This window comes from Atractosteus spatula, chromosome 7 (genome assembly GCF_055471065.1).
Source record: "Atractosteus spatula isolate fAtrSpa1 chromosome 7, fAtrSpa1.hap1, whole genome shotgun sequence".
In the NCBI taxonomy this organism is placed as follows: domain Eukaryota; kingdom Metazoa; phylum Chordata; class Actinopteri; order Semionotiformes; family Lepisosteidae; genus Atractosteus; species Atractosteus spatula.
Window position 1 is genome coordinate 3,906,726 of NC_142712.1, and position 13,280 is coordinate 3,920,005.

General features: G+C 37.5%; 1 protein-coding gene across 2 annotated transcripts in view; it reads left to right on the forward strand.

Annotated features, from left to right (window-relative positions):
- Positions 1-13,280, forward strand: part of lsamp (limbic system associated membrane protein) — a 632,261-nt gene that overhangs the window by 601,140 nt on the left and 17,841 nt on the right. For both annotated transcript variants that reach the window (XM_088921092.1, XM_088921091.1), the window contains 2 exons: positions 3,774-3,894; positions 4,320-4,468. In XM_088921092.1, the coding sequence (XP_088777218.1) occupies positions 3,774-3,894; positions 4,320-4,468 (270 nt within the window). The remainder of the gene's footprint in view (positions 1-3,773; positions 3,895-4,319; positions 4,469-13,280) is intronic.

Genomic DNA, 13,280 nt, shown 5'->3' on the forward strand with positions numbered 1-13,280 from the left:
TCTCAGCAGCTGCAGTTTGTGCTAGATTCATGTGCTACCTTTATCTGATGAGATTCTATGTTGTTGGGCCCTTTTGATGCGATTGCCCCCTCTGTAAGACTTAATGGGTGAGGTGTTTTTTTTTTAACCAGGAAGAAAACTAGGAGCGTTTTAGTTTGATGCATGCAGGTGGGTGCAGAAGGGGGCTGTTGTTTCGCACACTGTGTCCCTAGAGCAGGGTAACTATACAGAAATAATGCTCTCTAAAGTCACACTTCAGTCTTCATGGAGCTGCCTAGCCGTTCTGGATATACATCACTCGTACACAGTTTGAGTGCCTTTAGGGTGGGATACTGCAAATCCACGGTGGACATTAATTCAGTTGGTTCTCACTGACAAAGTGTAAAGGGAAAAGGAGAAGAAGAACTCTATCTTCTTAGGAAAACAGACCTCTCAGCTCAAGCAAACAATCTACAAAGGCACAAAATCTCTCCCCAGTGCTAAAGATTTTAAAAAGTCCTTATGAGTCTTAAATGTAGTAATGGATTCAAATAATGAATCTTACTTAAACATATGGTATGTCTCATTTAATTGTGTGTGCACCCATCTGTTCTGAGTATGCAATAATGTGCTCTTTTCTAGTGAGATGTGTTTTCTGCAGTGTGCATCAGTGAATCTCAGTAGCAGGCGAGGCATGAAATATTGATAATAGGAAAACCAAAACTTTTGCCCATTTTTTAAGTACATCTTAGATTGCAAATTCACTTATAGAACATGGCTGCAGGGTAAAGCATTACTCAGTTGTAATGTTCGCGATAAAAAATTTAAAATAAACACTGAAAATGCCATTATTGCCAAAAGGAGAAAAGGGACTATAAGAAAATATTCCTTCTAGAATGTATTACTACTCTGTAAGCTGAATTACACACAAAAATCAAAGCTCTGCGTCTCCTCCAAATATAATGTTTTATTTGCACTTCTATAAGCAGGACCTGATACGTAAATATAACAGAAAAACAAACATGGAACTGAAAGGTTAATGGGAAGGTGTGATCCAATATTGTTGACTTGCATTTAGCAGTAGTTGTGAATCACCCCTCTTCCTTCCCTCCTTTAGTTTTCCACAGTGTAACTTCCAAAATCCTTAGCTCAGTGTATTTTGGTGTGTTTCCCCACAAAGCCATATTTTGATTTAGAATTATATTAAAATACACTGTGGTAATTGTTTAATGCACTGAAAAAATTCTCTGGGGCGAAAATAATCAACTCTAGTTTCTGTGGATACTCAGGCTTCTTTGTAATTTCTGAGAACATTAAAGACATCACAAGAGGAAGCAGGCAGTGTGAAATTAGGAGTGTTCCACGAAAATGTGCAGTTAGCGGTTTCCGGCAGTCACAAGTCAGAAATCTTAACAGCATGGAATAAAGTATTAGTTTTACTGTTCTAATTTAAGAAATTATAATAGTTTTTTTTTTTTAGTAAGTACTTATAATTCTGCACATTCCTTCCACAACCATGCCTTGAGATGTAGTTTGGGGAATAGAATTGCTGTTCCATCTGTTCATCAGATACCTCTGGGGTCTGATTTTGATACCAAACCTGGATGAAATGAGCGCTGCTGTCTTTTTGCTTATCTCTGGTGGGCTGATAGCCCACCCACCCAACACCTTTAAAGATGTGAAATATAACATTAAAAAATTATTGTTCTGTTTTAATAGCTAAATTACCAATAGTGTTCAAATAGTCCTTTTTTTAATTCACTTGTATATTTTATTATTTACTGATCTTAAAGGAACAAAGACAAAAAAGAAATTGGATACCTACAGAAAAATCCTTAAAAACCCTTAAACACTGATTTTGATTTGATATTGTAAATTTCTTAATTAATAATATTTATTTTTTAAGTGTAAGTGTGAAGTTATTAGGCCCTTAGGTTTTGTGCTGATGTATTCAGAATGACACTATGTATCGAAGTATTGATAGTATACTAAATTCTAAATACTAAATAGTAAATAGTACTTCAAGGTTTACTTTTTGGGGGAGGGGCCACAAGCTATGGTGCCTCATATAATTTGGAGCACTCTGAGGCACTCTGAGGCACCTCTGTGCCACTCTGAGGCACTCTGAGGCACCTAGTGCCGATAATGCTGACATACTGTAGTATCGTTCCGTATTTAAATTGTTGTCCTCTCCTGTTGATATTTATGTCTTTGTATTGAATCCTCCATTCTGACGACATGCATTCTGCACTGACATTTCTATGCATGCATGTATTTGATTAGAGATTTGCAGAGATATACTGTAGATGTAGAGGTAGTGTGAAGGTACTTCATACTTACTGTAAGTACAGTTCAAGGGAAAACGCTTCTTTCATTTCATATGACAATGAAAAGAAGAGATAAGGTATAGTTATTTAGGAGTGGAATACATGTATTTTGTAATATTACATCTGCATTTCATTTCTTCTTCTAAAACACATAAAAGTGGCACTTTGTGATGAGGTTTTCTGTGTCAAAATGTCTGATTATTTTACTTTATTTTATGATAACTGAAATGTATATGTGACAGTGAAGTTGCATTATATGCCTTTACACAGCACAAACATACAAACGCTCCCTTAGCTCATTCCTAACCACTGTCCTTCGTGCTCTCTCAGTTATCGCTCCCCAAACTTCATGCACACCCACTCTTTGAAGCCCTGAGGTTCACTCGTTCAATTCAACACAGACAAAAGATATCAGACAAGAACATTCATAGGAATTGGAGTTGGCAGCAGCATCAGGATGCTGTGAAAGAACAGGTAAAGTTTAATTCCACGCAGAAATGTAAAGAAAAGAAACACAACATATCGGCTGTGGAGCCTTCTTCAGGTGTGAGGGAGAGAGAAAGTAGCAGATAAATAAGGCAGGGAGAAAAAAGGTCCAAACTCAGGGAGATCAGCAGGAGTGGTGTGAAAAACCGAAATCTGCAAATGAATAGAGTAGATTTAGAAGGAGATGAGTCTGTCATTAAGAGAAGGGGGAAGGGGTGATCCTAATTTCAGAATAGTTTTTCTGCAATAGGAGTTCTGAAACTCCTCTATGAGGACAACAGAGAGATGGTGGCCATTAGATGTGAAATGGAGAACTACTGGTTTGGAGAGATCTTTGATTCCCACATCTCTGACATGGTTCCCTGAAACATAGAAAATACACAGATGTTAAATCTTGGGCATTCAGTAACATGGAAGAAGGTGTGAAAAAGACACAGGCTGCAAAATGAACTCGCTCTTAAGACACGACAGTGATATACTCAGCGTTGCTCTGTGTTAACACTGTTCATAAGTGTGTGCTGCTGTACACGTCTGTTTCTGTGCGCCAGTCAATGGAATGTGTGCTGAGTGTGTCCTTTTTCTTCTCTACATGTCGGAATCGCCTGTGACCTTGACATGGGATTTCAAAATCAGGTGAGTAAAGATTTTGTGTTTGCGTGGATTTATGTGTTATGTATGCCTTTATAAAGTGACCTCATCAGCAAAGATTATTATTTGTAAATCGGTCAATACAGTCAAGGCAAAAAGGTTTATTGACCTGACAGCTCTCTTGCAATTTAAGATACATTCAATATCAGGTATGCTAAATACAAGCTAATATCCTCACTTTCTGGACCATGCTTTAACTACAGCATAGCTAATGTGATGCACAATCACTGCCATCTTTGACACAAGTACTGTAAATAACACAGATGAGCTTTGGTAAAATGGATCGCAGTCTCTTCGAGGACTGGATTTGAAAACATCTCTTTTTTTCTTCAGATCCACCCTTCATCAAGGATGTCAAGAGTTCTGAAACCCAGGTGGGACATACAGGAGTCCTGCAGTGCATTGCTTCAGCAGTGCCCACTCCGGAGTTTGCGTGGTACAGAGATGAAAAGAGGTAGGAGATTCTCTTGCAATTACATCGTTTTGTTACTTTAGTTATTCAGGGAGTCATTTCGTGAGGCCTGTTCCCTACTCCATTTCAGATTTCAAATTTCAGAGTCAATGTATGTATACAGTTTGACAGTAAGGAAGCCTACACCGATTTAAAGATCCTATCTGAACCCAAATAGGTGAACCATTATAGTTCCGCTACATGTATGTACAACAGCAAGCTTGTATAGTGTGCGGCCCAGCTGTTTTGGATCTGCCATTTGTTGAATTGCTATATTCTCATTTTCTGTTGAGATTGTCACTGCTCCAAAACGAATGGCCTTTACCCAGTTTGTCAGTTTAAATATAATATGAAAATGAGTAGAGTCCAGAGTGAAGTCCAGTTAATTTACATTCAGTACAATCTTAAAGTTATCGCTTCCTTCCTAGACTATCCAATACCCAGGGAATCCAGATCCAGATCCTGGGATTCCGCACTATTCTGTTTGTGTCCAATGTGACCGAGGATGATTACGGCAACTACACATGTGTGGCGTCCAATAAAATGGGGATTCACAATGCCAGCCTATTCCTATACAGTAAGTATGCTTACAAATGACACTCCAGAGCTTTGAAAGAATGTCCGTCAAAGGTTTAAACCTCTTCTCCTCCACAATATTGGCAAGGTTTTCTACAGCAAACACAAATCTGCATGTTAGTGCTTAGTCCCTTGGAATATTTTTGTCTAGAGTTACTTGGGAGAACATCGTCTTCACAGGTGTAGAGGATATTTCTGACGTTAGGTGTAAAAGGTTCCCATATTCACCAGAGCATTTGACTGGCTTTGCTTCAGTGCCCAATTTGGTATTCTAAATCTGTCTTCAACAGTTTTAAGAATGCAGCTTTAATGTATCATCTTCAGATGTAGCTAGCAACTTTTTGCACCACCTGAAAGCTTAAAAAAGAAAGTAATGCATATAAGATATGGATAGAGGTCCTCTGGATAGCAGTGAGGAACTTTAGAAATTCTTTTAAGCAGAATATACCAGGATCTGATACATTGGCAACCACCTTTAATACTGGAGTTTAATAATAATAATAATAATAATAATAATAATAATAATAACAATAATAATTGCTTACACTTATATAGCGTTTTTCTGGACACTCCACTCAAAGCACTTTACAGGTAATGGGGACTCCCCTCCACCAGCACCAGTGTGCAGCCCCACCTGGATGATGCAATGCCAGCCATAGTGCGCCAGAACGCTCACCACACATCAGCTCTCAGTGGGGAGGAGAGCAGAGTAATGAAGCCAATTCATAGATGGGGATTATTAGGAGGCCATGATTGATAAGGGCCAATGGGAAATTTTGGCCAGGACTTAATATCATTAATATTGAAATACTTTAATACACAGTGCTAAAGGTTGATTTACGTCTGTTTTTCTTCCTTAACATTTCCCTTATCCTCTTGTGATTATTATATACAGTATTTCATTGATTCAAAACAGAGAGGAACCTACAATAAGTGCATAGAGCAAGAGTTTCCATTCATCCACAAGCACCTCAGTTGTTATCACTTGCCCTGTACAATTATGGCACACATTTTTATGCTGTGGTTTTTCTAATTGAAGTATTTTTATCACCCAGTTTTATAAAATATACCATAGGCATATATAACATGCATACTGTATACTGTATAATGTAACAGGCAGTTTTAAACTGTAACTGTAATTAATTTAAATCTGTTATTAAATAATTCATCTTAATTTTAGCTATAATAGAAAAAAGGTAATGACTGACAACACATCCAGTACATTGTAATTATTTCCTTTATTTCAGAAGCTATTTTTAAAAATAGCTTTCAACTCTTGTAGCTGTCTTTTATATAAACACATATAATAGCTTCAGCAAATAACTACATTTTAATTTTTTATTGTTTTATTATTAACTTTTTTAATTTTTCTCAAAGACACAGTTGACAGATTATGAAGATCAGCATGGTTTAGTCAGAAACATTTTTAAAAGAGTACATAACTACAACAACAAAATCAATACCCTTCCAAATGTGAAATCTGTATTTGTGTTGTGTTGGAAAATCTCCTTACAGTCATTTTCCTTCAAAAGTCGTGGCTGGATTCTCTCTTGTTTCTTTGTCTAATTTATTTTTGCACAACTGTTTCAGGAGGAACTGACCAAAGTCTTAAGTTTAGATATAATGTCCACTACAGTTTCAGTTTCATAAACCTACTCCATGTGTGTTTGTAGTATTCATATCACTGGTAAATATTAATTTCTGTCATGTTTTATAAATTGATGATTTACTGTTTAGGTTGTGATAACAGAACATCTGTCTAATAATGATGAAATATGTAAGGACTGCAAACAGTAACATCTGTTAAAGTTTCAATAGCAAAACCATTTTTACACTCAGTACTGAAGCTACTGAGATAATCCAACAAAATTCTAATCCTTATTCTACAGGGAAAAGTATTTAAAATGTGTGTATTTTTTACAGCTCAGAAAGATCCAAGTTCTAATTATCCCATTTCAACTTACCAGAGCTGCCTGTTGTTTTTTTTTCCAGTCAACTGGTGTGTAGAATGAACATTATTTCTATAAATTCGTTTTCACACTGAAATTTAAGCCAAATTGCACTCCCTCAATTTAAAATGCAGTACTCTATCTCCCTGCCACTTACGTGGTTTCAGTGAATATTTTTTCATTCATAGAGAGCAGACATGCATGCGAAAGTGCTTGTCAAAAGGAAATAATGCTTACAGTGCGAGTCTTGTCACTGTCTCCAAATGCAAGGTGATCTCTGAATATTGTGGGCAGTGTTCTGGGCCGTAGTTTTTGCTCAAATCCAACAACTGTGAGTATGCAGCATACAGAAAGGATAGAAGGTAGAAGAAGCTCTGCTAGTTACTGTATCACTGACGGATGGGGATATTAAGCTAATACAAAACGCATGGAGAGTTTTTCATCTGTCCTCCACCACAGCCTCTTCTGGGCTTGGGCGAGTAAGCAGATGGATCGGTCACAGAGGAATAACTATCTAGATCCCCCGTTCTCCCCTCCATGATCAATAGCTACTGGTGCATGTGAAGAGAGTTATGTATGAGGATGAACCACACGCTCTCAGTGCCCTCAGGAGCACTGACCATGCCTGTGGATGAATCCAAGGGATATTTCTGCAATCATTCAGAATATATCAAAGAAAGTCACTCCATTTGAACAGGCTGCTGAATGCCTGCTGGCTGCGAGGGGGGGTGAGGTGGAATTCGTCCAGACGAAAACTTTACAAAGCGACTTGCAGAACAATGGTTTTAGCTATTTTTTTCCCCATTCTCATGATTCTTCATCTTCTGTGGTTATCGGCGGTTTGCGTCCAAGAGTGGGGCAGGTGTGCTCCCCCACCCCGTTTGTAATTGTGAATGCTGTAGCTGTCTTACCAGAGAGATAAGCTTCCTTTCTAAGTGCTCTCTCAGCAGCCGGTGCACATGTCTTTGGGCCAGCCCATTTGCTGAGCAAGCAGTGCGCTGTTTGCTCCCTGAATGGAGTAGATAGGCAGTGAGTTATAGATCAAAGACAAGTGTTCTGTTTACCATGCTGCCCTGCCAGCGCTGTCAAAACATCACCTTTAAGGAAACATCCGTATTTCTGTGTCTTTCACTAGAAGTGTGAAAACGACTTTTCATGACAGTTACTGGACAGTGAGGATTACTTTGTCATGGACAAATGATCATTGTTTTCTTCCCTCTTCAAATTATCTGCACTTGGAATTCCAAGCTCAAAGCTAAAAAGTGTAAAAGAAACCTGCATTAAAAAAACTTCGCACCTGTAAGTCTTCAAAAGAAGGTATCTGATGAAAATTAATATTTTATTTAAAGCATTTTTCATTATTTTATTTTTGTCACCAAACCATTATACCAATGTAACATCAATTATTGAAACAATGTACAGTTTTATGACTTACAATTTAGGAGAGATAGGAACTAGAGACAAACCAAAACGTAGTAATAAATATTTCAACTTTGCAAGGTCATAACTGTTTTTATAAAGTATAAATCAAGTGAGGCTTATATTAATGTTTTGTCAGCTTTTTATGCTTTGCTTACTTGTTCCTTTGTCATACATTTTCAAGTCAGAACCCTTAAGCTCAGTACTACATTAGCAAATCACTGAAGAACAGCTTGATGCTACAGTATAGCTTAAACTGAAGTTTCTATTAAAACCAGAAATGGTTAGAGTGGGAACTGATGCATGGATTACAGATGCCAAATATTGTACAGAGTGCGATTTAACCATCAGAAAGGAAGCCTCAGTTGTACCGTTAAATTTTATGCAACTGTCAGCAATACGAGAATCTGAATTCTTTTTAGTAGGCAATTTTAATTCTTCTTTAGATAGTGTAATAAAGTATTTTAATAATAATACTTTTCATATTTTCATGGTCTATTTTTATATCTTGTTTCTGTTACGGAGTGCCACTGTATTTTAAATCAAGTGGCTGATTTTTATTATTTTGTTATTTCAATCGGTGTCATTGTAACGGAAGGGTACTTACAGTTTTACTGAAGGTTAGGAGCATCCGAGAGGAAACCCATTAAAGGATTTCAAGGTAATTTGGGATCCCAGGAAAAGTATGCCATATTTAGAAGCCTGAAAAAAACAAATCTGTGGTGGTGTAACATAAAGAACTGGGATTGTTTTGTGGCTTTTGATTAAATCAACACGAGGGGGTTCACACCTGTGAAGACAGGAGTCATGCTGTCTTGAATGTCTCCTGCCAACACACAGAACAGAATGATGGTGTGTTACCTCTGCAGATGTCACAATTAAGCCATTTGTGCACAGACAAGGACATAATGAAGTACAATCGCAAATAAAGTAGAAATAAATGGGTAAATCCCTCTAATTAGACATATCACACTGAAATTACGAATTTCACTGCTGATGGGTTTGTAAATTCAGAGCCCACGGTGAAAAACCCTTTCACTTTATTGTGTGAAATTAATTAATCCTCTGATGAATGCTTGGTATTTAAAACACAATGAAAAGACAGCCAGCTTCCTGATATGTTATTTGCCTGTTCTACAGCAGGAACTTAGTCTGTGGAAGTCGAGGTTCTGTAGGAGCCAAGTCCTTTCAGGAACACCTACAATGAAAGTTTGAAAATAAAAATGGAAGTGAAACAAAGCAGTTACAGAATAGGCTTTTCAAGGGTGATTTAACTTCTAAATCTAATTAGAAACTACTGTATTACCCTGTCAGCCTGGAAAAAATTAACTCGAAGGCCATTCTTTGTTGGAATAACTACTGCAAGTAACACTATTCAGACTTTGTTTCACTGAGCCGCAGTTTCAAGGTAACATCTGCCTTTACCGTTCAGATATTTGACATGTCTGAAAATCTTAAGATTTTCAACTTGATGGAAATTAAGGCAAGAACATGAGAACAATGCCAGAACATGTTCTTGACCCAGCACTTAAATCTTGTCACATGGAAAGCTTTGATGAGAAATAAAAAAAAATGATATTGGTACAATGCAGCCACTAAGCTGTGACATGTACAGTACATGTACGTGACATGTCGATGTATTTTATCAATTATCTGGGACTGTTGAACACAAAATGTTTTTATTCCCCTCTAGAGGCTGTTTTACCCACTATCAAACACCATGCTCGAGGTCAGTATGGATTAATTCTGTACTAACAATCTGAATGTTCACGTTAGATTTGATTGTGAAAAAAAAATAGCTAATGGATGTTAAAGGAAGGGTTTGCACTCTAAGCTTCCAATCAGTAGGAGCTTTGAAAGCAGATATCAATGGCCCTTATGTTTATTCATAAACTAGAAACTTTGGCTGACTGTTACTGTACATTTGTGAACAGTCAAGTCAGTTAGATCTACTCATGAGCAGTGAAAGCTCCAAAACTCCTAATGTCTGACACCGATTGTTTTGGCAGTTCACACAGTGTGTCGGCTTCTGTCGAAGAGCAAACCATAACTGGCAGTTTGTCCAGCCAAATTAAACAGCTCTTTGTGATCATTGTTCTTGTTGCTATCGCAAATCGTGCCCTGCAAATTCCACTGAAGGAAGACTTTGCATATTTACCGTGAACATTCAGCGCAACACAAAAAGAGAGGTAGATGGAAACCTGCTCTTTAGAACTACAGTAGCTTTTCGTATCTTTTCATAGAAACTAACACCCGGGGTCTTGAATTTCTGGAATGTACTCCACAGCTGTATTTAAAATGTCACTTGTCTCATCTACATTTGCAGTGTTCCAGTGAATTGAAACATCTGGATGAAGTTCGATTTATTACTGGGCCAAGTAGTCCACAATTCAATGCATCTCCAGCTGCAATACATCCAGGATGACATGTTTTCAGGCCTTGGAAGACACTAGATTCAATTACACACAATGACAAGTCCAGGCCAAGAATTACTGTAGGTCTGATGCATTTTAAATGAGTGCATGCTCATTTTAAACAGCTGCTAGCTATGTAGCCACATTTTAAATATTCAAAACCATAGTTTGTTGGACAGCTTAATTTGATCACGAGGAAATAGAAACCAGACTGGAAATGCATTGCAGATGGAACAGATGACACTTTAACTTCGTTCTTTATACATCTGTTGGTATTCTCAAGGCAAGAACTATCTTCCTTGGTGAAATGTATCCGTATGTACAAATTTTCATTTCAGGGATGCTTTTCTGCGTTTTGCGCATCATGTAAAACAGTGGCATGCTTGCCTGATTTTCCATGACTGTCACATACGGCTTTAGGAGCAGTGTTACACCAATTTTATCCTCATCCTGTGTTACTGTGGAAATGGGACTGAATAATTGCCTGTTTTTGCTCTTTAAAGAAGGATGACACAGAGGTGGAAAGAGTTACAGTATATGTGATGCATAAAGATGTGTTTCTTTTCAGCTCATGAATACTCTCAACCACATACTCAGAGCTGTAGATTCATAATGCATCAGTTTCAACTCTGCCATGTATTTCATAATAACTGTGAAGGAGTCTGCTGTGGGGACATGTAAATGGAAGACATCAGTGGAAGGTGTCCTGTTTCCTTGCGTTACCGATGCCAGGTTTAGCAAACTCATTAACTGCTACACTGTGCTCTGTCGGCAGTTACACTTGCCATTCTTATAAACATGAATGACAGAAACAATTGGTAGTATGGAGCTATACAGCCTTGAATTTCCAACTCTGAAATTGCTTGGGTTGTTTTTAATTATGTAGAGAAGAAAAAAAAACACCTTTTCCAAGCATGTACAGCACTACAGCCAAATAACTAATTTTTTTTAAAGCATCGCCAGAAGCATTTTTTATTTGCAGTAACAAAGTTCAAACTGAATGATGGATGTCAAGTTTCAGACAGAATGCCGGTAGAATTTAAAAGCTTGAAGCAGAAAACATTTTCAATCCGAGATCTACAGGGGTAGTAAATAATTACGCTAATTACCACAATGTGTTCCTTAATGTAATGTATGTGTTTTAGAGGTTGAAAATGTTCAGTTGTAAATAAAAAATTGATGAGGTGAGGGTTTACTGCACTTCTGTAAAGCATTACAGTCAGACTGAACCAACTTTGCATGCCCCCCTCTTTCACATTAAGAGTGATCTTCTGGTGCTTCACAAGAACACAGTCTTATGTATTGTTCTGGTCACTAAAAAAAAATAAATGTGAGCCCTGTCCTACTTTAACAGTTGCACTCCAGTCCTTTGTCTCCTTGGGGCCTAGTTGACATCTGTCAGGCGTGATTACTCTTTGGTTTGGTTCATGACTAGCATGTCTTCACTTATAAACTAAAATGGCAATAACCTGCTCTCTGCACATTATACTGCAAAGGAATGTGGCCTTGCTCAACTTCTTTGGTCTTTTAAGCAGGATGAAGCGCCATTTTTTTTAAGTTTAATCGGTTTTACCTTTCTTGATTTTTTTCTTGATTATTATACATTTCGTTTCCAGTATACAAAATGTGTCAATCTCAGAACTGCATTTCGCAGCACAGCTAGGGTCTACTGACAGAAGGCAAAGCAAAGTGTCTGGAGAGAAAGGAGAGTGTTGTTCCAAACTGACCGATAACTTACGCTTTTTGTTTTGTACGCAGCTCTTGCTATGTGGGTTAGGATTCTCCAGAACTGTCCTGCAGTTATTGGCAAATTTGTTTTAAATGATATAATAGGGATTCCAGTTTTATACTCGCCAAAGGTCTGGGAGCAATCCCAGACAACTATATTCATGTTGGCTGTGTGAGACAGGGAACAGTGTGGTAATCCAGTTATGCTTTTACATACAGTGTGTGCTAGCCATCAAAAAGCCCATGTGATTCCTTAGGGAGTGTTTCGGGCTGCATCAGCAATATCATTTCATGGATCAGTGCTGTGATTTGAAAGAATGGGGTTCACAGAGAGTTCTGTTGTTGCCTGTTGTGATTCTGTCCTAAGGACAAAACTATAGCAGTGAAGTGCAAAAACACTTCTTAAGTCCATGGCTAAACAGATTATACAGTGCCATGGTGAAACAGTATGAGCTGTGAATGCTTTTCACCTTTTCAGTATTTGGAAAAAATATACTGTAACTGCGTTTGTGGGTAGGTGTCATGTTTTGCATTCACAAGGGTTGACATGAGAGATTGTGAAAACTGCAACATCTCACTACCATTACACTGCTTTCTGCCTTTGGTATCTGTCTCCTTTCTCTGAAAGTTTTGTGAAATTATATGAAATTCTTTATAATAGCATCATTAGGCCCTTTGAATAAAGGAAATATTAAGGGTTTTTTTCTTACCATTTTTCTATACAGTTACTGTATATATTCGTTGTTTAATCAATGAACACTTCTATAGCCAGGAGCCTTTCATTTGAATATGCTTCAGCTCATAAAATATAGATTCAGTTTAGTTGAAATGGAAAACACAGGTCTGTGACATTAATGTATTACATACTGCATTTCAAGAATAAATTATCAGAATTTGAAGGCATAGAATATTTCTGAGATTCAAATTCGAATCTATATGAAATAAAGAAAGTAGAGACAACGATATGGAATATTTTTACACACTGAAATTAGAGATGATATTGCATAATTTAGCCATTTTCACCATAGGGTGTTCTGATGTGAGATCTTTCCCTGGATTGTGATAACAACAGAGCACACAGGAGAAACAACATTGAGACATTGTATTTCAATGAAGTCTTTTGCCTTTCAAATTGAACAACATCATGAAAATGAAGTCAGCAAGGAACCACTTGAACTCTGGTGAAAAGAGTTCTCAGGATTTCAGACACATCAGGAGTCTTGCATGTTGTGATCAATTAATTGTTCACAGGGAACATTTTATAGTAACATCTTTCTGAGACTAAGGAGTTTACTGGAACATA